The 27,349-nt window shown below is 41.6% G+C and overlaps 1 protein-coding gene across 7 annotated transcripts in view; it reads right to left on the reverse strand.

Moving 5' to 3' along the window:
* Positions 1 to 5,400: 5,400 nt before the first annotated feature.
* LOC122994588 (probable E3 ubiquitin-protein ligase HERC2) overlaps positions 5,401 to 27,349 on the reverse strand; it is a 335,049-nt gene continuing 313,100 nt past the window's right edge. For 4 of the 7 annotated variants that reach the window (XM_044369347.1, XM_044369354.1, XM_044369339.1 and 1 more), the window contains 9 exons: positions 26,927 to 26,964; positions 19,779 to 19,899; positions 17,131 to 17,243; positions 16,927 to 16,978; positions 16,672 to 16,785; positions 12,310 to 12,422; positions 7,913 to 8,338; positions 6,919 to 7,271; positions 5,401 to 5,594 (listed from right to left, as the gene is read on the reverse strand). In XM_044369347.1, the coding sequence (XP_044225282.1) occupies positions 5,462 to 5,594; positions 6,919 to 7,271; positions 7,913 to 8,338; positions 12,310 to 12,422; positions 16,672 to 16,785; positions 16,927 to 16,978; positions 17,131 to 17,243; positions 19,779 to 19,899; positions 26,927 to 26,964 (1,463 nt within the window). In that variant the 3' untranslated portion in view covers positions 5,401 to 5,461. Of the gene's footprint in view, positions 6,065 to 6,918; positions 7,272 to 7,912; positions 8,339 to 12,309; positions 12,423 to 16,671; positions 16,786 to 16,926; positions 16,979 to 17,130; positions 17,244 to 19,778; positions 19,900 to 26,926; positions 26,965 to 27,349 lie in introns of all 7 variants that reach the window. The other 3 variants (XM_044369372.1, XM_044369379.1, XM_044369386.1) reach the window with 3 other exon arrangements.

Below are 27,349 nucleotides of genomic sequence, written 5' to 3' on the forward strand. Positions count from 1 at the left end.
CACATCTTTACTACCCTGTCACTGCTTTGAACGATGGGAAACCCAAACTGCCTGTAACATTAAGCACACCACTACAGGCTGACTGTCCTCGAATGCTTTCCAATCCCACAGAGATTTATGAGCAGAACCAGATCCATTAATCCATTGTTGATTTGCTGTGGCTGCCCTGCAGGGTTTTTGGGATCAGATATCATACAGTGCTGAAACTCACCCAGTTGCGCAGTTGGGTAGACTGCAACACCCTGACCAGTGCTAAAAATGCTGCACCAAGCATTAGAAAATAAAATACAAGTCAATGTCTTTCAAATTCCTGCATGTCTACCACCAGTCGCATTTACACACTACCTGACAGATATATGAACTTCTGACAGAAAACAATGTCACTTGCATTAAAATAACAACATACAACAGAATGACAATCCATAGAGGGCTCAGGACAAGTGAATTAGAGCTGGTACACAATGTGATAATGACCTATGCTGCAGGGAAATCTCATCAGCTCCCTGCAATCAATTTAACAGTGTTTACAAAGCCATGGGCTGAGGTTTGTGCTTGGGGACAGTGGACTGGTCACCTGGTGTTCCTCTAGATCCCCCTGCTAAGCTGGCCTCTCCTGGGTAAACCTCCACAAAGCCCCCTCATGTCTAACACCACCAGGTCCTTCAAATACTTCTCTCAGACAGAGGATTAGGTAATCTCACCATGATACTGTCTTTTTCTCTATTTCTATCATTTTTTCTCTCTCTCGTTGTCATTCAGCCTCTCTCTCCTCTCTCTACCCCTCTATTCTCATACCTTACATCCTCCCTCCCTCTCTCTCTTTGGGTTCTTGAAGTGCTTGTTCTACTCAGGGCACATCTATCCTCAGGGGTCCTTACATTCTTAAGTGCCTCCAGAAAAGGTTAGTTGGCAGGTAATTGTCCAGCTGTGGTCAGGCTTATCTTAATTGTGGGTGCTTCAGTGCAAGCTACACTCTCTTTGATGAAGAGACTTATGTGGAATAAAGGGAGAAGATGGGAGGATGGGGAGAGAAAAGGATTTACCATTTTGAAGTGTGTCTGATATTTTTCTTTGGTTGTTTGTACTTTACAGTTTACACAGAAAAACAATGTGTATTTTTTGCAATTTGTAATTGGAAAACTATCATTCCTCTATACATATGTAGTTTTTGGTCTCTTTATCATCCATTTTTCCAAAACATCTTTTCTGTGCATCAGTGGAAATTTTCCATTATAAGGAACTCAATATGTGTTTTGCCTATTGATTCTACACATGCATCGTGGAAAAAGCAATGCTGACCCCACAGTGTTAAAATCCAAATGACTATGTCTTTAGCCATTCTAAATCTATACTTCTATTAGCCATCTGATCATATATATATATATCCACGTCGATAGGAGGCTTTAGGGGAGTTAGTGTTTGCATTGCCCCAGTCAAAGGTCATGACTGACCAATAAAATATTTCCAGAGCACCATCAATAACTCCGACATGCAGACTAATACAGTATGGAATTGTGGGTAAGAGGAGGAAGCCTGCTGTGCTTGCTTCGAGCAGAATGGATGAACAAGAGGCCAAAAGGTTACTGGACAGACTTCAGCCCCCTGCCCCTACACCCTCTCATATGTGCATTTGATAGCGACAGGGGCAATTATAAAGGTATACTTCAGACAGGTCAAATGGGAGAGGGCAAAGTGCAGAACCTTTAAAGCACTGGCTGGAGTCAAAGGTTACGATGGACATAGGACATCATAGAGTGCCGCCGGGCTAGGGGTAATGGAATCAGAGCTATAAAGACATAGACTGATGAGAAGTGAAAAAAAGGAAATATCTTCTCTTCATTTATTGCATATTTTCATTGACATAGAAAATTACACCAACCACTCATGATCAGAATCTCAAACTATAGCATGAAATGCTCTATGACACTTTTTGTTTAGTGTGTTGGTGCGGCACGTTTGTATGTGTTCATATACTGTATGTTGTCTGTGGAACCAACAGGCTTCATGGCTATTAAATATGAAAAGCCCAAGGTCAGGGAAGGTCGTGGCATGCATTTAGCACCAGTGACCAATGCCAAATGTAAAGGTCAAAGTGGAATTGCCTGTGCTGGAGCCATACGACGTTTGCTCGTCCACATTTATGCATCCCATTGGCAGTGATTTATGGAGGGAGATAAGCGTACGGATGGGAAGAAAACACTCTCTTTCTCCTATCCCGTCAGACTCGGTAAATACACTACTCACTCATATCAATCACCATGTCACAGTGAATCGCGACTGTATGCTTCCTGCTCAGATTAAAAACTGCTTTTGTCTTGCTCTGCCTTCTCCCTCCGGCTCTGGGGAACACACTGGCCGTATTGTTGCTTTTTCACAGGCTTTATATTAGCATTTCAAACAGCTGTGGTACAAAAGTAGTTAGTATGTTGAAAGACAGCAGTATGCTTTAGTTATGTACCATCTTCCATGAATAGATTCCATACTGTATCAGTCATGCAGTATAGAAGTAATCTCCTCAATTGATCACGAAAATATTGAGGAAAGAAAGTAAAAATTCAGTAATGTTACAAACTGCTTTTTAAAATATAGTATTTCTCACTCCTATTTATTTGCTAGTCATTGTTATTTTATTCGTTTTCAATGGCCTTTCATATATTTAGTTTTCATAAGAAATAAAAGAAAATGAAAAGCCCTGTGCTATTACTTTCGTCAGGATTCCAGGGCATTTAAAAGGGTTCAGGTTTGAGCTGGTTTTATGCTTATAAAACAAATCACGGGTGATTAAGATCAATTTCCCCTCCTCTGTCCTCTGCAGGATGACATTCCTGTGCTGCAGCCAGACAGGCTGTTCAGCATTTTGCAGGAGCTGCCGCTCTGGGGGGGCCTTGACTGGGCCAGCGATTAACTCTATATCCCGGCTTTTAGAGTTTTGTAGGCCTCTTGAACATGAATATGTTCCCCATGTCCCTTTGGCTCCTTAAATGTGAAAACCAGCCCGTCACTGGTGCACCACAGGCTTTTCGAACTACCCCCAAGTGGTTCAGAATCCAGCCAGAGAAGTCCAAAAAGAAAACATGCTTTTGAACTGCCGGCCAAAGCGGAAACATGGTCTAGTAAGCTGCTTTTTAACCTGAACCATAAAGGCCTATTTTCCTTCCCTCCAATAGTAATAAATTTGCTCTTTTCCTTTATTACACATATTATGTTTTTCCATTGTAAGATCAAAGGGTGATAATGCGCGACACCATAGGCACCAGTGTATATTACCTGACACTTTCTGTTTAGTTCTCCATTACTCTGTATTTCAACTTGCTTGCAACTTCAGTATGACAAAAACCTCTTTAACACCAGAAAAACTGCGGTAGCCAAAGTATAGAATGTTTCTCCTTGGGAAATCATATCAATTTCATTGCGTTGACCGTAGAGGTCAGCTTTGAGGATCACATTCTTACTATTTTAATACCAGCAATGACATTTCCCTGTATACCAGCTGTTACACCATCTATCCTTCCCTCCCTGTGAGAACAACAGTTCTAAAGGCCGTTTATATACAGGACAAGTTCTGCACGATCTGTCACATTCATCTCTATTTCCCATTCACCACAGGGCATTTGAACCACATCAGAATCTATTATCACCATGCAGATTCAGCCCCCGCTGACAATACAAATCATGATAAGATGGAGCAGTGACTCCATAAACACCCTCGCTTATATATCACATCATATGAGGCGGGCTGGATAGCAGATCTCACTTGTCGTCCCTATGTGGTCGTCTATTTGTATGGATGGACTAAAGATATGGATATCATTACATCTCTGTCTTTAACCTGTGTCTATTGCTGCCCCATTCAAGCAACAGATATAAATAGTCAAGTGTGTGTGTGTGTGTTTATCTGTGGGAGCATCCATCACTCAGCAGTAGGAGTTCCAACTCAGCTGCTTGTGAGAAGAGATTTATGTTGTAATGCATCAAATCAACAGACCTTTACAGTAAAATATGATTTTATCAATAGGCCTAATCAATAGTGCATGCAAGATGCTGTGTAATTATTACAGAGGTCCGTATCAATAAAACTGTCACGCATGACCTCTTGCCAAAGGCTATGGAGCTGGGAGTCACAGACAGTCTAAGAGAGGCTCGCGTCGTGGCCCTGACATCTTTGATTACCTGTACATAAGGTCATATCTTTGAAGTACTATAACTTATCAGGACACGCTTGGCTGAGATGAGATTCAGGAAAGGAAAGTTTTAACAGCAGTGAGAAAATACTGCACAGAAATATGTTTAAACCTGTATATACGTGATGCATTTTACTGACCAATTCTAAGCATTTCAGGTCTGTGTAAAATTCAGGTCTGTGTAAAAACAATCATCATCAGTCGAATTGTGTTTCCTTGCACCTCTGCAGACGTTAGAGATTATAAATGATCGAGACGCGGATGGCTGTCTTTACTGGAGTGAGGATCATTTGTTCTGAAGCAAGGCAATCCAAGAATGGAAGAAAGACTGTCAAAAAGAGCTTTGTATTACACTTTAGTGGGAACACTCTGCATTTACACACACACACACACACAGTCACATACGCACACATACAGTACACCAGAGAGGGAGCGTGAGGCAGGGACCAATGAGGCAGTTTATATCGGGATTTTGTTTCACAGCCACGGCCTCCTGGGAGAGAGGGGTCTGCCAATAACACTTAAGAGACAGAGCAGGAAAAGTAAGTGCTTTTATTACAGCTCATCACTCATGTAATTTCTGGCAGCATTTGTGATTACAGATCAAGTGATTGACTAACTACACATTCGGCGGCTGAGTTATGAACCGGGTGCCTACCATTCCAGCCCTGGCAGATTCTCTGTGTCAGCTGTAACTCATCCTTTCCCAGGGTGCTAAATCAAAGAGAACACTGCAGCCGGAAGAGTTAAATAATAACTTGAGCTTTATTGTAAATCTGTCAGAAATTAAACCTGCACGAACGTCGTCTTGGCCCTGATGTTGTACTGCATGGGGTGAAGAGGCTGGATGGAGGGGATCAATAGAGGCCCCAATGGAGGTATTGACGGATGACAGGTGAAGTGCATGTGTATGTGTGTGTGTGCGCGTCTGTGTACAGGTGTGTGTGTATAAGGGGTGGGATTGAATTACCCTGGGGTTAGGTAGAGAGCATGGCTCAGGGTGTTTAATCGACAGGTCTCACCTTGAATCGATTGGCAGGAGTCTCACAGGGCACGGACGTGATACACACAACCAACACTTACTTACATACACCAAAACAAACCACAGGGAGTGTAAGAGACAATGGGGTGGGATGAGGGCGAATGTCTCAATGCCATCATGAGTGCATGCCTGCATGTAGTCAGTTTGTTACTCAATAAAAGCAAATCTAAGACTAAGTCGGGAAAGCACTTTTATTATCTTACTCATTTCTATCCTGGAAAAGCAATTCAATAGCTTTTTAAATATCTTTCCTTATGTTCACAAAATTACCATTTTTACCCTTAAAAACTTGGATCACTTGTGAAAGGTCAAGGTAATAAATAGCTTTAATGTCTGTGTATCTTCTTTGTCCAACTGAAATGACGACTCCTCTGATGAAAGCAAAACAGGAAAAGAACATATTTCAATATTTCCACATAAATAATAACTAACAGGTGGTACAGTAATTGAAAACTTGATACCATAATGATTCAGCACTTAAAATGATAAAACATGAATTATTACAACATTACTAGTGATACAATATTAAAAAATACAATATTACTATTATTTGAATTATTACTTAATATTTAGTACAGTAAATTTTGAATGTGATACCGGAAAAAGTAAAGGCGTTCCTGTAAACACTGCTGAGTGATGGGTCTAACTCAACACTGCCAACATGCTATACACTGCCAGCTTATTTGACAATGGGCCATTTTTGTCAAATGCAGATAATGAAAAAAACCAGATGCATCACTCATAATGAAATCCTGATGAGAGGAATTACCATGTGGTTGTGATCTGCACTGTGGCAAAGAACCAGTTTGCATAAAGTACAAGGCTAATGAAGGGCCTAACTCTATGAAAAAAAAAAAAGAGCAAAGCAGTCTTAAAGGAAGCCCTCTTTCCTGTAATGATCCTATTTTACTTCGATAAATCTCATCATATAGTATTATCTCTGCAACAAATCAATCTCCTCACACTCATAGTAGCATGCACATGTGACTCATACTGCAGAGACGGGCAGCCCTGAAAACACCCCACTGTGAAATGTCTTACAAGAGGCCAAGATCTGAGAGGGCGTCATGTCTTTAATAAACAACATACTGTAAGTATTAAAATGAATACAGTTCTGCAGTTCAGTGTGGTAGTACGTGGGGTAAAAAAACTCAGCCCTCTCAAGTTCTGTTGAAATGTGGTGATTCAAGCACTCAGCAGCTCCTACACACAGCTGACTGTACGTCTAAAGTCTAATGCTTTCAGATGAGGTCAGGGTTCATGGGTGTCGTTGACTGAGATGGTTTGTAAGAGCAGCATATTTGCCAAATCACAGTGTGGGGCAAAGTGAAGCCCATTAATGCTGATCTGTAGTCTGTTTTAGAGAGAAAAGTAGGGGGCTGTTTGCCAGTAACCTTGGAGCCCGAAGTATTAGGCTTTGAATGTGGTTTCCAGAAATGCATTATCAAGTATAATATTATGTCTCCAGACATTTTTGAGGAATACTGGATAAAAATGCTTGACACTAGTGACTTTTTGGATGAGCTGTGGATCCTTTAGGGGTATTTTATGGATGGTTGTAGTTTAAACATCTTGATTTCAAATAGTACACAAAACTTGACAGAAACTGGTATATAACACATGTTTTAAATGTTAAAACATGAAATAATTTTTCCAGGTCCACTGATGGACGGAACTGAATCTGTGGACACTTACAGATTCTTCCAAGACGTGGCAGAAGAAGAAACCACTCTTCTGTGTGAGGGACAGTGCCTAAATGCTTCAGAAGAGGACAGAGTTGGAGAAAAAGAGGTTTCAACTCGCAGTCCTGGAAGGAGGAGAGAGGAGGACATCTGAACTTTTTTTTCAGGGCTCAGATGGAGAGGAGAACTGTAAATCGGAGACTCAAGGCCAGCGTTTAGTCTCATGTTTGAATGGGCCATGGTCTGAGCCCCAGGACCTGTACATCTCCCAGGAGGTCTGGGTTTGGCTCTGAGCATGGGACTCTGCAAAATACTGCTATCACTCCCAGATTTTTGGACCAACTCAGACAGACTTGTAGCTCTATCCTGAAGAGACAAAGACACATGCAAAATAAAAAAAAAAAAACAAATCAATGTGAAAACAGCCTACTGTGCTCTGAGAATTTGCTTTACAGTTTTTGGATTTTGGAGGGAAAATACTAGATGCAATACCATATTACAAACACTAAAACATTCACAGATGGAAGCATAAATAGAAAGAGAAACCTCTTCAACTGCTTTTAGTGTGATCAGTATCCTGGTAATAAGGCTTTTTCATGTCACTGTTAGCTGCTTGTGAAGTACTATTCTTGCAGCAGTATACTGAAGTCATACCTCAAGCCTGCCAACCAGTTAATGTATACTTGCTTCTTTAATCACAGCCAAAGTGATTGAATACTGCCTCCAGATGCACAAAATCACTTTAACATTGAAAGGAAGTATAACAAATGAGGAGTGTAACGCTAGCAGTCTAAGATGTTTCCCGTTACTCTTCACTATCATCTAAAAGCAAAATGTTCTTTAAAAGCAAATAAATAAGAACTCAACTCATCTAAATCAGGCAGAAGAGATTTTAAAAAGAGGAGACTTAAAAATAAAACTGACCAAACCTGGACGGTTTTATGCTCCCTTCTCATGGAAAACACAGTGGTGAATTTGTTCTTTGTGATGTTGACATGAACACTCACCTGACTAGCCTCAGTTAAAACTCTGCCATGAGTCTGTTGTCCCGTCAGCAGCCTGGGCAAGGTGCTGGCAGCAGGCCTGAACTGCCTTCCCTCCGACTTGGGTAAAAGATGCAAAGTGGTGAAGACTACCTCTTTGCTTCCTCTCCTTCTGCACTGTTCCTTCAGCTCCCACGGCCCCACTGTCCTGCCACCCTCCCTCTCATCCCCTTGGTTGGATTTGATTGATGAGCGCCCATTTCCTGTCCTGTCCATTCCCGTTGTAGACCTGGCCACGGCAAATGCTGAATCGTGTAATGTTTCATCTCCCTTTCTTTTTCCTCTTTCTTTGTGTAACTCTTCTTCATCTGCACTCCCACTTTCTTCATGTTTCTCCTCCTCTGGTTTCCCAAGACCTTGAAGCAGCATGTGTTGAACCTGTCTGGAGTCCTGTTGACGGTACAGTAATTCAAAAGGCAAACAGAAGACATTTCAATGTATGTTGCTACATCAAAAGACATCAGAAGAATTATAAATTCTAAACTGAATTGATTCATTTAAAATAAGAATCAGACATCCGTTGCTTTGTTGGTGAACCTCTACTTTGCCAACAAAGCTAAACTTAAATTGATGCAGCATTCATGCTCACTGTCAAGTCAAGTCAATTTTCAAAACAGAAGTTATCTCAGGGCATTTTTCACATGGAGCAGGTCTAGACTGGACTCTTTAATTTACAGAGACCCAACATTCCCCCATAAGCAAGCACTTGGTGAGGAAAAACTCCTCTTTAACGGGAAGAAATCTTGAGCAGAACCGGGCTCTAGATGGGCGGCCATCTGGGTTGAGAGAGAAAAGGGAGGGGGAGAGGGGAGAGAGAGACACAGAGAACCACAGCAACAACAATAATAACAGCAATAATAATAACTATAATAATGATAATAATAATAGAAATATAACTAATAATAATAGCGGTAGCAGTGGGCAAAAATGAATAGCAGCAGCAATTGTGGGCGTCAAGCTGGACCACGGGGACAGCAGTCTGTCCGCAGCTGAAGGTCACTAAGCACAAAACTATGGGGAAGATGTCAAGTTAGTAACATGCATTAATGGTACAGATGGAGAGGGGGAGGAGGAGAGAGGAGCTCAGTGCATCATGAGAAGTCCCCCAGCCGTCTAGGCCTATAGCAGCATAACTAGGAGCTGGTCCAAGGCAAACCTGGGGTGGCCCTTACTATAAGCTTTATCAAAAAGGAAAGTTTTAAGCCTACTCTTAAACGTCGAGAGGGTGTCTGCCTCCTGGACCGAAACTGGAAGATGGTTCCACAGGAGAGGAGCCTGATACCTGAAAGCTCTGCCTCTGATTCTACTTTTGGAGACTCTAGGAACCACAAGTAAGCTGAGCTGAGATGAGCTCTTTAAGATATGATGGTGTCTGACCATTAAGGGCTTTGTAGGTGAGGAGAAGGATTTTAAATTCAATTCTGGATTTTACAGGGAGACAATGCAAAGACGCAGAAATGGGAGAAATATGATCTCTTTTTCTAGTTTTTGTCAGTGCACGTGCAGCTGCATTCTGGACCAGCTGGAGAGTTTTTAGGGACTTGTTGGGGCAGCCTGTTAATAAGGAAGTGCAATAATTCACCGTAGAGGTAACAAAACAGTGGACTAGTCTTCATCTTTTTGAGACAGGATGTGCCTGATTTTTGCAATATTACGTAAGTGAAAAAAGGCAGTCCTTGAAATATGTTTTATGTGGGAGTTGAAGGACATATCCTGATCAAAGATAACTCCCAGATTCCTTACGGTGGTGCTGGAGACCAGGGCAATGCCATCCAGAGTAGCTATATCATTAGATAATGTGTTTCTAAGGTGTGTGGGGCCAAGCACAATAACTTCAGTTTTGTCTGAGTTTAGTTGCAGAAAATTGCAGGTCATCCAGGTCTTTATGTCCTTAAGGCATGCTTGGAGTTTAGTTAACTGGTTGGTTTCATCTGGCTTCATTGATAAATATAATTGGGTATCATCTGCATAACAATGACAATTTATGGAGTGTTTCCTAATAATATTACTTAAAGGAAGCATTTGTTAGGTGAATAGTATTGGTCCAAGCGCAGAACCTTATGGCTGTGACTTTGTAATTGTGTTACTGTGTAATTCTGAGAAGACTGTGACTTATTCAATGACACATGCATTAATGTAACATTACAGTAATTTCATAAGTTTTTTCAGTAATCAGCAGTGTAAGAGATTAAAAATAGAAATAATCCCAGTATTGCTTCATTACTTCAGCAACTTGAGAGTTGGTTTGTTTGCTGTCTTTTGATTTGGTTTGATGGAGGACTGACATGAGTTTCCTCTCTGTGTAGTCAATGGATAGACTGGACCAGTAAACCTCCTAAATGTGCTTCTCCCGGTAACTCCAAAATTGTCTTATGTACTGTACATACTGTATTTTTTGGGCTAGTTTGTTAACGTTAGTCAGTAGTAAGCTTACATTCAGGAATCAGTTGGGTTTTGTTCAGAGTGGGATGGTATGTGAACCCTACGTCTTTACTTTACTAGGATGTGAGAACTGTGCATTTCATCAAGGCTAAGTTAGCTGTTGATGGTAAATTGTAAATTGCTTGATTGACAGTAAATTGCTCCAAACTGTAGGGTGAATGCTTTCTAAACCACAATGTTTTGTTTTCTATTCCCACATACAAATACAGAAAATACAATGTGTGGATGTGGAGGCTTTGGAGTTGTTTAAAAGCACCTTTGATGGTGCTGTGCTGAGTAATGAAAGTAAAACTAGGTGTATATGTGAATGCACGTGCATGTACTTGTGTATCTGTGGAGGTGCGAGAATTGCCCTGTTAAAGTTGCCTTCATCAGCGCACAGTATAATTCTAATTGGCTTTATTAGGGGGCTTAAATCTAATACCAGCTCTGCGCGCTGCCTTAGGCTGTGTGTGTGTGTGTGTGTGTGTGTGTGTGTGTGTGTGCACTTCTGTTTGATGTTTACGACTCACCAGATCTTTCATAGCATGTTGAATGGACAATGTCTATGTCACAGACCTGAGTAGATGGACTGACACATCAGCACCATCACAGTTATTACATTCCCTCCTCTATGTCAGCTTGGTGTAGCGCGTTCCTCCAGTCTGAGAGCAGAGCCCCAGTGGATGGGAAAATACAACGTTTAGAGGTTCAAGTCCCATGAAGCAGCAGCACTGTAGCACTAGATGTAATGATACAGACTTAAGGCAAGAGAAAAATTGTATGAAACTGCACCACAACATTTGACCCCATTTAAAAACTTGATACCAATTAGAGGGTTCTGGGTGTAAATAATTTAAGAGATCTCTCTCACTGAACACACAAATAATTTTACAGGCATGCACACATATATGCATGACTGTGCATGTGCACCGACACAATCTCACACATTAACCTATGAACATACTCACACACCCGTGCACACACACACAGATTCCACCATGCTCTGGAAACAGACTTCTTAATGAAGCCTTCCCCAAGTGAAAGTAGAGCAGAAATACATACTGGCCCATTTCTGCCTTCAGTTCACCCTCCTCTCCTCGCTCTCTCTCTCCTTCACCTTCTCCTCATCATTTGTTTTATTCATGTTTCGTTGTCTTTCTCTTTTGTCTCAATAAGTTAAATCACAACCCCTAATTTATGGCTACAGGCAAAGACACTTCTACAAACAAACTGGCTGATGAGAGGGGATGACTGAAAACATATGCACCAAGCGGTGTGTGTAAATCTTAAAATGTCTGTTACTGTCTTTTTATCTGTGGTTATTTACATAAGAAATGACAACGTGTGTAAAAGAATGGCTGTGATGCAAAATGAAAAAGGCTGCGCTCTGGAGGAGTGGAGAAGCGAGAGAGGGGAGCGAGGGGGGGGGAGGCGGGTAAATCCAGTGACACTGAGTGGGGAGCACTCAGGTGTGGTGAGAGGATTATACAAAACCCTGAGTATGAATGACAGTAAACACCTGAATGACAGAGAGACGAGGAGGGGCGGGAGCTTGTGTGTGTGTGTGTGTGGCTCTGGGTGACAGTTTAGTGGTCCTCACTGATGTTCTGAGAGGTGAGTGAATATATTCAACACTTTTATATTTTGAGGGCTGTGCTGTTTACTCCAGTGCAAAATGGTATGTTTTATATTCATTACTGATATGTTCAATTACAGTTTGTATAAAGAAACAATGAATGAAAAGAGGATTTGAGAAGCAAACAATGGATAAATGTGAATGAGGATGTCAACAAGGCAGGCAGGGAGTATGGAAGAGGAAGATGCAAGAGTTAGGGAGCTGTTGAGTTAGCGGGCCAGTTACAGATTGAGCTATACAGTATGCAAGTAAGTCAATAAAGGGGCTATAGAGCAAGAAAGAGGAGGTATGTTTATCTTACTTTCACTGTGTTTTCTTTCTCCGTGTGCTCTGTCGGTAGGGGATTGCTGACAAGGTCTCTGAAGCGAGCTTCAGTTTCTGGGTGAGCACATTCTCTGTTCTTCTCTCTGCTCCCTGAAACACAAATACTTCTCAGCACTTCATATCAACACTTTAATGGCCCCTTTGTCTTCTTTATTCTGCTATTTTTGCTTGTGGTTCTTTATTTCATGACCTTTTTTAGTAGCTATATCACAACTTACAGAACATTAAGAGACAGTGTGTCAATTTCTATGGCTGCACTACTGAGTAAATTGGACGCACGACAAACTATCTTATGCCACATTGACTATACGGTCCTGCTATTTTTTTGTTAACTTGCATGGTTAAGTTGGGTAAATAACTACTTTTAGCAAGAGTGCCAATACATTCGTCCCCTCTTATGGGATGCTCAAATGTGTTTTTAACCTTTGGCTTAGGGTTAAATTCAGAAGAGAGCAATGCATATCTATTCCTAGATCTGCTCTTAGTGAAATCCCTCACCTCTAGAGCTATATCACTGTACAGCACTGACTCTACATGAAGCGTGACCCCGTTTCCCCCACGGCGACCCCCTCCTTCCCTTCACAGCCTTGGAAGATAGAGGAGCACAGGGGAAAGGCATGCCAAGGCAGTAGACACTTTTAAGCAAAGATTAAAGGTTTTTCTTTTTAATCAGTCATTTGGCAGCGATGTTAGCATTTCACCCTGGTGAGGCTAAGGATCAATTTTTAATGCTGCTGTGCAGAGAGCAGACAGGGTGATTGGCAAGAGAGAAGCTATTTACAAAGGATCTATTTACAAATGTTCCATAGAAATATGCAGAGGGCACAATTGACATCTCTTACAGAATTTTAAATAAGCTCTCTCCCTGTATTCACATCGTCATGAGGCACGACCTCTGTGAGCCCCTGATGATCACCGTGTCATGTGCGTATGACTGTGTGTGTGTGTGTTCACTCATATGTGTCTTACATGTAAGAATAATAAAGGAATCTACACCTCTCCCTTGTGTTGCATTGTGTTATATTTCTCCGTGTTGTGCTGCCAGGGGTTGGGTAACTAGGTCAATCAACCCTGGTGTAAACACATCACAAGAATCCACCAAGAACATGCTAATGACAATGACTCTTTTTGAATTTATATACCTCTACATTTCCCAGTCTTCTATGGCACAATAAAGCTTTATTGTGAGATATTGAGAGATCACTGTGAGCGATGATTCACTCATGTTATGTATATCTCAGGTACTGTATGTCTTCCTCAGTAACACAAACAGAAGAATCTAATGAATTATGACAGACAACACTTTGACCAAGTAATACAAAGTTTGTTCGATGTTTTAAATTACAGTAAATTGACTCTTTTATTTTTGCCTTGAACAGGACAAGGCAAGAATTCACTTGAACTGGAATGGTAATGTGTGTGTTGAATGGTGGTGTTCTTTGAGAGGTGTTGGAGACAGACTGGACACAAAGCTACACAAAAGAGGGCAGATAACCTTCAGCCCCACACAAGTTCATGTTTGGATGGACAGAGCTCGTTCCCACCATGCTTCAGCCCACAAATCCAACCATGAATCAATCAATCCATCCATCCACCATCCAACCATCCATTCATCTGTTATCCAACCATCCATTCATTCATACAGTCAACCAGGCTTCTAGCCAGCCGACCCACACACCATTGATCCAATGATTGACCCTGCAATGGGTGGATCAATACTCTCTTAAATGGCATCATTGTAAGTGCTTATAGGCACAATGGCCAGGTGTTGTTTGTGCAGTTCATTTCCAAGGTAGCAAAGCTGTGCAGGGCTCTAACCCGAGTCAACTCTCCTTTCTCCTCCACTTACATGTCCACAGCAAAGGGAAAAGTGGGAGGACTGGAAAAGGTATTGAGTACCGAGTTTCCTTTACACATGTGGTTGAGGGGCTGGTCCATGCAACACTACTTGTAATGACTATTTGATGCTTGAAAATGCCTGTGGATACAGCAGATTTACAGACACATAACTGTACTGCTACACAGCCAAGCAGACAGTCAGGAGTGACAGCATACATTCAAAGATTTATACATGTGTGATGGTGCAAATTAACATGATAAGATGTGAACTTAGGGTAAAGTTAAACTTCATGAGAACCAACTGAACAATGCCACACAAAACACATTTCATCCCCACTTTCCTTGCAGATCACTAATATTACTCCATGTAAGTAATTTAGCATTTTATAGTAATAATTACTGTAAATCATTGGAATAAATGTGTTATTTAAACAGCATTAACCTGGAGGAGCAGTAGTACTCAGTAGACTCATGTTCACTACAACACCGTGAAGCCTATTGTGGCTTAGTGTGCATACAGAAACCCTGTTGGGTTAGAGCTGGGGCCAGGTCTTGGCATTAAATGACTGGGACTCTGACAAGTCTAGGAGTTCTGTCACTGTGGTTCACAGGTCTTGTTAGCCAAGGTGTCGGCAGGGGTGGAAATGACTTGTGTGTGAGTGTGTCTGTGTGTGTGTGTGTGTGTGTGTGTGTGTGTGAGGTGAACATTAGACAGCACTCCTACGTCCACCTCCTCACCTGACACCAGCAATAAAACTAAACAGGCCAAGGTGCTATGCTGTGTGTGTGGACGTGCACACAGAAAAAGGAGCATGTGTGCTACAGGGTTGTTGCTGCTGTCACCAATTTGCCGGGGCCTCCAGATGGGAATAGGAGCAAGGTGACGGAGCTGTGGCTTGATAAACACAGAAGCCCTGCTTCGATTTCCCATCCAGTCCACTTTGGAAACACATGGCTCTTCCTGGGTGCTCTTGGCCAGGGGAAGAAGGAGGAGGAGGAGGAGGAGGAGGAGGAGGAGGAGGAGGAGGGGACAGGGAGAGGGGGAGAAAGAAGGAGAGCCACAAGAGAGACATAGTGATAGGTGTGCAGTGAGTGAGAATAGCAGTCAGGAGGAAGGTTGAGAGAAGGAGTGATGGAGGGGAGGAATCGTACGTGGTAGAGATATGAAGAAGGTAGAAAGAGGTGACAGGTCTGGTGGGATCAGGTGTGTTGACTTCCAATGAGATGGCAGACGTTCTATGTTTCCATAGACTGACAGCACAGAGAAAAGGAAAAAAGAAAGATTATGGAAGGAGAGAAAGAACGAAAGAAAGAGGGAGGTGAGTTGAGAGAAATTTAGGGGAACTTAAGTGAGAACAACTATAGACAATTTCCAAAAATATTTTTTTATAGGTCAAAACACAACAGAGACATACTATATAGACTTTCTCTTCTTCTTCTCCCTCTCTCAATCTTTCATTCCCTCCATCTTTCTCCCTTTTGCTTGGAAACAACTTGCAGTGTTCCGCCTTTCAACTGACATCAGAAGTTTAAAGAGCAGCTCTAGTTGGAGGAGCAGAGGAGTGTCAGTGAGGGAGGTGGGGCACCAAACTCCCCTCTGCCCCCCTAGAGAGTTAAGGAGATCACATTTTAACCCCCCCACCAAACCCCACCCTGCCGCTCCTCTCCTCCATGCCTTAACACCAACATAAGAGGACAAGTGTGGGCTCTAAGCACCAGTGATCAAACACGAGCGGCTGCTGGGTGCGCTAGGCTCAGGACGGTTGGCCTAATAGGATTGGAAGCCCCCAGGTGAGCCAAAGGACACCTCCAATCAGCGTGATTAGCCAAAGGCTGAGCAGCATTTCTAGCTATACTGAGTGATGTACAGTACTAAAAGGATCACAAGGGTTGTGGAGAATACAAGCAAGTCATGGAGTGTAGTTCCATGCTTGACGGCGCATGTCAAAGTTTTGTGTGGGATTGACGGAGTTAGAAGTTACATGTAGTTTTAATGTGTCAGAATGATGTTGAGATTTTGGCTGTTTGCTAATCATTAGCCAAGTTTGCTGAGGCGGATGATGTGTGGAGCTGTGGAATAATCTTGTCTTTCTGGCTACTTATAAAAACAGTGTATGCTGTATACATGTAAGCACATAGACTTAATGCAAGACTGCACATGCATAAGCACAAATAAAAGTGAGGATCTGCATACTCTCATGGTAAAAATCTCACCATCCACATGCTCACTCATTGCATTCACAGGCACGGACAAACACACATACATAACATGGCCAGATACATACACACACACACACACACACACACACACACACACACACACACACACACACACACACACACACACACACACACACACATACACACACACAGGCTTTTATAAACTCATCACATCCAAAAAACAATTACCAGAGACTGAGCTCATCACTGACTAAGCAAAAGTCATCTAGCGTGTAAAACACACAATATAATTAGCACACATCAAGCTGCTGGGTCCTACTGTGCATTAATGATGCTTCCCTCTGAAGTGAATTATGGTTTGATGAGTGAGAAAGTGAGTGAGGAGGGGCCTTAAGGAGGAGCAAGACATCATTTGGAGAAGGGGAAGGGAAGGCTGTATGGAGGGGAAAGAGGAGAGTAATAAGAATCAAAACCTGAATTTGACTGTTGTACCTTCAATGACCCGTTCTCATCATCCTAAAAACAATTAAGCAGGGAGATAGGAACATTTTGGGATGGATGATAGATTACTCACTTGCAGCAGTGAGTGCCATCATATGCCAGGTTCCACAGGCCACACCGCACACCTGCAAACAACCAAACAGTGTTCTTTTTTTACTTTAAAGCAGTGCAAAATTTAAAAAAAACACAGGAGGTGTCAGCTGACAACTAAAAACTTCCTTGCAAATAGATATCTGCATTATGCGAAAAAATAAGATACAGTGTTAAAAGCACATACCTTTCTGCCTGCCAGTGGAACAGGCTGTGGGGTCCAGATCCTTTTGAGGCCAGGGTGATCACTGACCTGGGACACACAGGGGATCTGACCCCAGAGAAGCAGCTCTCCATCTGCTAGAAATATGAACAAATGTTCAAATAGACACATGAAGTGTCATCTTTCCAGTGCTTTTATGTGTCAAAACCTTTATTTCAACTATGAAAGGTATAATGACCCCTATGAGGATGTGTTGGTATGCTCTGCATGTATGTTCCTGACCCTCTCTGGTGTATCATCCAGGTTGTAATTGTGGGTCCCTGATCATATTTACATGAGACTGTTGAAACAACGTGCACATTTTGTGGTCACACTGGAATAACACAGCTAAGTGCCAGAAGTGGTTCTTTCAATTTAGTGGCTCCAGGGCCAGGAAGAAACCAGACCCCAGTCTACCACAGATTAGCTTGCTCCTGAACCTTACAACTCTGATTTCCTCCACATTCAAATAGAAACACTGACCCCAATTAGAGACAGTTAAATGGAACAGAGAATTATAAACTGTCAGATTGGTTTCATTTAGAAGAGGGAGTTGATGTACAGCACTGTACGGTAAACCCACATACACATTGTATGTACTCACATACAGCAAACTCTCAAGCATCCACTCACTCATGCTACCTCAGTGTGCCTATTTAAACCTGCCACTAATAAATTTATATTTACTGCCTACATTGAGGACTTTTAAATTATGGCGTACAATAAACCTGGCACACACATCTCAAAAGCTCTTTCAGGGGATGTTAAAGCAATATAGTAAGCAATTTTCCAAAGTGGATTACAAATTTCACATCCAGGTTTTATTGCACATTACGATAACTTAACCACATCTAAATGTTCCGCATAAATGGGAAATATGTGCTGCTTAATATGCTATTTTTCATTTTTTAAGAAGCGCTTTGCAAACCCTGCCAAGCGAGGGAGCATGCTGGTTTGTGTGGTGGGGGAGTCAATAATCTTTATGAGGTGGATTTTAATTACAAGGAGATAACTGAGTATCCTCCTCACGGCAAGCCTCCATCAATCTCTATTCTGCATCAAGCTGTACGTAGCCCTGGCACACACACACACGCGCACACACACACACACACACACACACACACACACACACACACACACACACGGATACCCTTTCAGACATGATTGATCAATCAATCAGTAATGTATTATTTTCATCTCAGCAAAGCAAACCTTACAAAAGCATATGAGGCAGGCATTGCTAGATGCCACTTCACCACACACATACACATTTACACTACTAACGCATGCATGTACATACACACACAGCCTGACAGAGGCAGGCACACAAAAAAAAACACACACACACACAGACACACACGTACAGAGATGCTGGCAGGGTAATCCAGCTAAAAAAGGTTAAGGCTGATGTTTTCCCAAAGAACGACAGTCTGTGAAAGGTCAGATCAATCATGTGCTAAGGATGCCTTGTAAGCAATCCATAAAAAAGCTTGTTTTAAATAATAACATTTTATAGATCACCTAAAGACATAACTGTACCACCGGCAGGTAGGGCCCCACTCTCCAAATAGTCTTCAATGCACCAAGAAATCAGATGGGACCAAACTTAATATTTCGGCTGCAGTTCATTTAATGAACCAGTGGCATTTCCAGCGAGACCACGCACACAGTGCCAGCAGACATCTCTGTTCAACAATAGGCAATTCTTTTAACAGAAAATTACAGTACAGCAGTAGGCTGTAAATGTACCCTGGTCTTGAAACTAGCCTTGTCTCTTTAAGTGGCTGATGTTACATTTGTAGTGTAACCACTTTAATTCCATCTGTCTGGCAGAAGGCAAGCAGCAATTGAAGGAGAAGTAGTTTCCTGACACTTTGTAATGGTGTAAATGTATTAGAACTAGATTTGTAGCAGTTCAATGACTCTCTATGGAGCAGAGGGAGATGAATCAGATTGCTGAAAATCATACAAGTTACTGAATAAAGAGGGAGAAAACTAAAAGGGACTACCTGAGACTACCTGTTTTTTTAAATGTAGTCAGAAAGAGGACTAACTGGAATAACTGATGTGAAGAAATGGTGTGCCACTTACCTCTCAGTCCAAATATTAACAAAGTAGCTACAGGGATAGTCTCAGATCTTAGCAGGGTAGTTTAGGGGATAGCTGGTTGAACAACAAGTCAATCCATTATGTAAATCATTAACACGTAACATTGAAACTGGCTACAGTATTGCACAATTTCGTTTGGTTTAAGAAATATTGAGAAATAATGAGGTTAAATTTGTGCTCCAAGTGATATCATTTGAGGACACTGAATCCTTGTTGTGTTAATTAAAACTCAATGGAATGATGTAGATGAAAAATTAGCACAGCTCAAAGCCACAGTGAGGGATACTGCTGGGAAAATAAGGTTTTCAAGTTAATAAGTTGTTTTATATATTATGTAGAGTGAATACAACTTTTAAGGAATTTTAGTTTTAATACATCACAATGCGAGATGTCTGCACTGACACTTTGGAGGTTTGAGTCACAACTGTGCTATCTAGTTGTACTTTTATGCCAAAATAATACAGCTGGGGGAAAAGATGAAGCCTCTTCATGGGCTACCACAGCAGATCAAACGCTTGGCTCACCTGTGACAGCTGCACTGTAGCTGTCCCCTGCTTGTATCTGCGTGACCTCTGCTAGTTGAGAATGGCTGAGAAGACAAGGAGCGGAGACGTGAATCCAATTCTCTCCAAGTCCAAGCTGTCCCTGCAAGCGAAATAATGACACTGTGTCAGTCACAGGATTAAATCAAAGTTCAGTCCCAATGATTCCATTGCTAATAGATTTTTAAATAAAGACACATGCCTACAGGGTGTTTCAATTTGGGGGGGAAGAATCATTCTCCCTTCTGTGAGGCACCAGTAAGTGACTCAAATCTTGTCTATCTTTCATCTCATTCTAATTCATGCCACCCTGCCATTCCTGAGTGTAAACATAGTTGTTATATTTGTCAAACAGGACTTGTAGATCACCTCCCGAGTATCATAATTTAAGTGCATCTTTGCAAAGCTCTGTTATAATATCAGCTGTGTATGGTTATATATGACACGGGGAAATGGCAATTCATCTTGGCTCAAATGGCTGTCACAGAGGAGGAAATACTGTTAAAAAAAGGTAGACTGCATATTTCTTTCACTAGACAAAAGTCTACTGTGTTTCATGTTTCATTTACCATTATGTACAACTGCCTGGCAATGCAATCCTTCATCGGTGGCTGGGTCTGTGTAAAAGTCTTTTCGAACACAAAGGCTTAATAGCCATAACATCTCGCCAAGTACAACAGAAAGCATTGTCCTCGATTTACATCTCTTTCTCTGTGTTACAAATGGTGAGAGTGTTCAGTTTGACTTCTCTCTGCTGTCCTGCTCCTCTCTTTCCCGCTCGCTCCTGCAGAGATAAAGGGCTTTCTGCACTGTGCTCATGTGCACGTTGGCATGCCCTGGCATATGTTTGAAAGTGAGCACAATATGTGTGGGTTTATATCTGAATGTGTGTGTGTGTGTGTGTGTGTGTGCGCGCCATGCAGTAATCTGGGTCTTTAATTGCGTATTCCAATGTGTGCTACTGTGAGGATTTGTAGATGCGTGGCAGCATATGTTCCTGCTGTGAGAGTGTGTGTCCATGTATTTATAGGTGTGAGTGCACATGCCTTCATCAGTGTTTACGTGCATTTAGGTGCAGTAAGTGAGCAGATGTGTCCATACCTGAGTTTGTGCATGTGTTTGTGTATCTGCGTTTATACTTGTATATGTGTATTTTTGTGTGTGTCTGAGTGAATGAGCACTGTCAGGTGCTGCTCCATGCTGTGCCAGCTGCATCTGGAGCCATCTGTGTTGGGGCTCAGTGGGAGGGGAGCGGATGACTTTAATGTACTTGAACCCCAGACAGACCTTTCCCAGACAGTTGTCAGTATGAAACCAAGACAACTGGGCCCAGTCAAGCTGAACCGGCTGATCTGGGTGGTGAGCAGGAGACAGACGCTTTGGTTACACTATAACCCCCGGTCAGACTCACTAGGGAACCTCTGGCAGTCAGATACACACAAACACTTGAATCTGTTTGTTTCAATGATAGTATAATAGTGTTTTATGTTAGAAGACACTCTTACCTTTTCTTGGCTGTCAGGGTTATGCCACCTGCTTTCTATGTACAATGTAATCCTGGTTTACTTTTTGTGTCCATCTGATAACAAGTTTGTGTGTTCAAACATGTCACATTGTTCAAACTCTATTCACATCTTTTGCAACTTGAAACTCAAATAAATCAGAGGACAATTGCAACTTGACATTTGACTACTCATTACTTGAACTCAAACCTCTTGACTTGAGAGACCAGCTGGATTCACAAGACTTTGTTCTTACCAGTTACTTGAAATTTAATGGTTACTTTATTTATTTATTTTTTACAAAATACACACAAAAATCTGATTCGGTTCTGTGATTTTGAATTTATGTAGTCAAACCTCTGACTAAACTGACGTCAATTTTAGGATATGTGTCAGTTAAACGCAACACCACAACTTGAAGCCCTCATCAAGAACAAAACAGAAACATCTTGGGTGGCAATGACAACATTTTCAGAGACAGGGTGAACTTTCAGGCCACTGTTCAAATATGGGCCTGATTGAGGGTCAGCAGGACTTGTTTTGATGCGTATTTGAATTAATAAGTGCCAATGGTCTAAGGTGTCTGTAGAAAAAATGGGATGGGTCGATAAGGAATGAGAATTTGTATTTTTGATTCTATATGTATGAAAAAACATTTTATTACTTGTGACATTTCAGCTAATACCCCTACTGATGTTGTTGGTGTTTACATTTTGAAATGGCATTCATTTTGATAAAGAAAGCATGATGAGCAATTCAGAATTTGAACATCAGGACTTTCTTGTGACTTGCAAATCAATGACTTTGTTCCCTGTTTCCCACCCTGTTATTCTCAATAAACTATATCACACAGAAAATATAGAAAGATATCAAAATGACAACTGCGCTCGACACTTCAACCACACAACTAAGAACTGCAGTTTATCAACACACAATCCTCCACCACAAAGAAAACACAGAGGCCTAGTAATGATCTTGCAGCAACAATATGATTAGTGAAGCACAAAATCAATTAATGCAGCAGTAGAATCAATAGGTGTCTCTCAGCATATATGTCCTGCAGTTAATTAATAAACAAAAAAGACATTAAGCAGCAGAGCATCAGACTGTGGCAACGACTGTCATCAGTCACAACGTGTGTACTGATGGCATCAGCAGGAAGGGAAAGGGAAAACATAGACAGATATAAATGTGAGCATGGTGAAATGCTGAACACACCCATAGGCAAAGATGCTTAGACTATGTACACATACATTTGAGAGCATGAGCGTGCAAGACACACTAATATACAAATGCACTCATGCATTGTGCATTCACACATACACAAACAGTGGCACTTTTTTTTTTTTTTTTTTAATTTGGTCTATCTTCTTTGTTTTCTTATGCGCAGGCATAACATACAGATGAAGACCTGTAGAGCCATGATATCAATAATACACATTTTTTTCCACTGCAGCAAGCTAGTCCATATTAGCATCAATTTGGAACAGGCCCAGGGTTCGATGAGGCCTGAACAGTGTTGGAACCAGGCCCAGGGTTTCCACCACCACCAGGGGCCAGATGCATAAAACTCATTGTAGATTCATGACTAAAACTGTGAGTATGCACAAAGCCAGAAATATGCATATGCATTCTTTTCGTCAGATTTATAAAGCCGTGAGTACACATGGTTCTGTTTTTAAATATGAGTCATTGATGAACTGGGTGCACAAGCTTTATTTCCACTCTCACAATTAGCCATAAATGGATGAAGACGCCCTGAACCAGCTGTTTTCGTGTCAGTTTGCCTCCACCAGTCTAAACAGCTGACAATGAAACAAACCAGAGAGAAGAAGAGCCGTTTCACTGATTGTGTTGCACCAGTGACGTTCTCCAACAGCAGAAGAGCAGTCATTACGCATGACCATTACACACGGCTGTGCAGCTCTTTATACCGTCCATATCATTAATTCATCACATGGACCTGTAAGCCATCGTTGGCAGTGATGTCTCAGAAATGTGATCAAGATTAATTTGAAGCTCTTGTATCTAAACCGACTTTACAAGGTGTGACACAACCAAGGACAGAATAAAAAGAATATTAACTGCAAAATAAAATCTTGACTCCTATGCAAATTGAAGAATGATAAAAAAGAATGATAAAATTGATCACACAAAATTAATTGATCAATGTTATGTTTATAAATGTGCCTTTGATTTGCATTTTACAAATCTCTATGAACGCAAAAAAAAAAAAAAAACACACACAATCAGTGTAGCTGGTTATCAACCTAAACAAACAATGTTTTACTAAAAGATTCTGTCTCTCACCTTATATTTCATCTCCACCTCATCACTTCACCTTCAAGTCGCTTTAGAAAAACTTGTGTATGCCTTGTCTAAAGAATTTGTGAGCTGCGCAAATTCTCACCACGCATTCTGTGTTTATAAATACCACTTTATGTGCAGGAAATGGTGTATGCATGGTTTTTGTGCATCTGGCCCCAGGCCTGCTCCTTTATTATTTAACAAGCCTGATGAACCCTCATCATTATAGTACAGACAGGATTGCAATCGACAAGCTGAATAGCCACACTGATCTGAAGCCATACCTCAGACATACATTAACACAGTGGTTCTCAATGTCTTTGGTGTAAAGGACCCCCAAATTGACACACATCAGGCCGCGGATCCGTATTTGATAAGATGTAGTCTCAGGGATCCCCATCTGATTAGATTTAGTTATTCCATAACTGTCTATACTGTAGATTGGCAGATTAACAGTGAAGAGTGTGAAACCTGTGAACAGAATATTCATTCCTTTACATTCTCTCATGGGCTAACTTCTAGTCAATGAAATAATAGTGAAATTAAAATATTCCCCATTTTTCTGGGGCCCCCCTGGAGCCCCCTCAAGGACACCTTGGGGTCCCCGGGCCTCAGTTTAAGAACCACTGCATTAATACATGGTGCACCTTTTCACTTCCTAATATTTAGCCACTCTTAACTACATTTCAACAGCGTGAAAACACTGGGCAAAAGTAAGAGAGTGTTTCTGTCTTAGCTTCCTGAAATCTATTCTTGATATTCTGCGTCAAAATGTTACATGTGACGCATGCATGCTTGACTGCATGTTTTATTATAATGTGTGTACTGATGTCTGTGTGGTCTCAAGCATTTGCATCTGGGTCAGTAACTCATCACTGAAAGAAAATCAGGAAAATAACAGCAGATCTTCATTTTCCCTGCTCACATTACATTCTCCACTTCACATTTTCTCTCACTAACAAATCTTTTTTTCCTGAAAGATTGTTGTTATGTAGTTTTTGCAAGTCATTGATAATGCAGATATACTGTACTACTTTTGCAGCTCATCTACTACCACGTACTAACATCATCGGATTTGTAAGATAGAGTAGTTTTCTTTCCTTACTGTCTATCTCATTATTTAGTCTATTTAGAGCTCACATTAGGAGTCTATTGAATGTTATGTCAATTCAGGTCTCTGACAGGCTGAACTCCTTGATACAACTTCAGCAGACAGTTGATCCTGTTGTCACACAGCTGACATTTGGAACCCAGACATGACTCTAGACTGCAGATATATTTGTCTGCATTAGGTTTACGCCATCAGTTACATTGACTTGCTGGTTAATTCAATAACCCATAATGATAGTGATAACTCTTTAGATATGAACATTTTACATTTTAATGTGACTTACTAAGAAAGTAAGTATACGTATAAGTGACTCTGCTCCGTAAAGCATCTGGTATACCACTATTTGTTTTTCTGCTTGCCTTGATACCACTTTCTATCTCTGTTATGCTGTTACCATATTGATTCTGGCTGTGGCACACACTCTCTGACATCATTCAAATTCTTTCTCACCTCAATCATGTGATACAGCGCCGGCCGGCCGTCTTTTAGTCTCAATAGGAGGAAAACAATGAGATTTCTATCTGTAATACTATTACCAGCCATAATAGGGTTAGAGCTGACTGGGTTTACCTTGGTAAGGCGGCCGAGAACTTTATTAGGTTTAAGACCTTTTGCTTTTCTACTTTTTCTGCTGCTACTGATACATAAGAGACTTTAAGCCCTAGAGAGAGGAGGGTATCAGCTTAGTAAAGAAAAGTTCAAGATGGCCTGCATCTCACTTCTATTCTAGCGACAAACAAAGTGTTATCTTTCAGGTGGTGGAACCTTTCTTATGTTTTTTAACGTGTTGACGGGAGTGGTTTCGGTGTGGCACTGTGTGGCTGATTACAGGGGGAGTCTTAATCAGGTGGTGCAGTCTGCTCGGGGCCCCTGGGGCCGAGAGTGTGCTACATCCTGTCAGACTGCACAGAGAAACAATCAATCATCACAACGGCTCCAAGACAGAGGAGAGAGAGAGGGCAGGAAGATAGGAGAGATGGAGGAAGAGCAAGAAAAACACGGTGGGAAAAGAGGGGCAGGGGGGAGTAAAGGAACAAGGGTAGAGGAAGAAAGGGAGGAGGGAGGAAGGAGAAAAAAGGATGGGAGAAAGAGGACAAAGAAAGAACATGATGAGGGTGGAAAGAAAGAGAGACAGTGTCCTTGCACTGTGACTAACTTGGAGTTATATAGACGTGAGGACGCCTATGAAAATCCAATGAGTCTAGTTAGACTACAAGCTACCCTGCAATGTAGGAGTGCAGTGTGGAAGCCAAGGCCACGTCAAAGCTCATAACAACTGATGTCTAACATTTTCATTGCTCCCCCTGTCTCTCTAACCTTCACCTACATGTTTGTTTCACTGTCCTGGCAAAGCGTCATCCTCACTGTCACGTTGTAAAAGTGATCACATTTTGGCCATGGTTTCAAACGACCTCACAGATAAACACCAAAGCCAGGAGGAAAAAGAATCAGAGAGAGAGGGATTGAGGTGGGCCTAGGTTTTACACTCTCTGGGCTCTGTCTGAGGGCTGTGTAATGATGCGGCTCTTTAAAGAGCGCCTTAAATGAAAGGCCAGAACAATCCTCAGTGACAGGTGGGATTCTTTATCTAACAGAGGAGGAGAGACAGGACAGGGCCAACAGACACACACACACACACACACACACACACACACACACACACACACACACACACACGCTCATACTTTTGGCCATACACATTCGAAGGGCCATGCACACACATAAACTACAGTAGATTCCACAAAGAGGATTTCCTGCTCTGTCCATGTGAAGCAGAGGAGTAGAAATGGACAAACAGCAGATCCCATAAAGGTGATTTATAGAATTTAAAAAGATGTGCGTTCTTGGCACACCATGAAGGATATTAAGTGCTCGAAGGGAGGGATCGGACACAGATCTCCCGCAAAACCTTTTAATCTCCACTCTGGAAAAAAGGTCATCTCAAAATGTCTCAAAAATGGAAGAAGTCTGTGTCTGTATTTATATATATATGTGTGTGTGTATGAGAGAGAGAGCGAGAGAGAGAGAGAGAGAGAGAGAGATAGAGAGAGAGAGAGAGAGAGAGAGAGAGAGAGAGAGAGAGAGAGAGAGAGAGAAAGAGAGAGAGAGACTAAGAAAGAACTTGTATGATATGAAAAAGCCTGCAGTCCAGTGTTGTTCTAAGTCTGACTCTCCTGGAAGGGCCAAAAGTGGAAAAATGTTTGGCTCACCTCTTGCCCCATCCCCCAGGAGAAGACATTCCCACCATCTGAAAAATTAAAGAGAGAGAGAGAGAGAGAGAGAGAGGGAGAGAGGGAGAGAACACAGTAAACCAACAGTCTGCAAACAATTCAAGAGAGGCAACAAATGGGGTTAAAATAGAAAAGAAAAAGAAAAAACAAAAGCAGAGGGAGAGGAGGGAAATGCGCAGCTGACAAAAGTGGCTCAAGCATCATACATCAAGCACTTGTTACCTCTCCCGGTGCTTGTGATTGCACATGACTGCAAACAAGTCAGTGATAAAAATCTGAAGAAAGATGAGACCGATCGGGCTGGCTTTAAAGATCATCAATCACGGCCCTGTAAGCTCAGATATTATTAGTTCAAGTAAAGCTGCACTCTTCCATTTTATGGACATCATAAAAGACTTTGGG

Source organism: Thunnus albacares, chromosome 2 (assembly GCF_914725855.1).
Source record: "Thunnus albacares chromosome 2, fThuAlb1.1, whole genome shotgun sequence".
NCBI classification, from domain to species: domain Eukaryota; kingdom Metazoa; phylum Chordata; class Actinopteri; order Scombriformes; family Scombridae; genus Thunnus; species Thunnus albacares.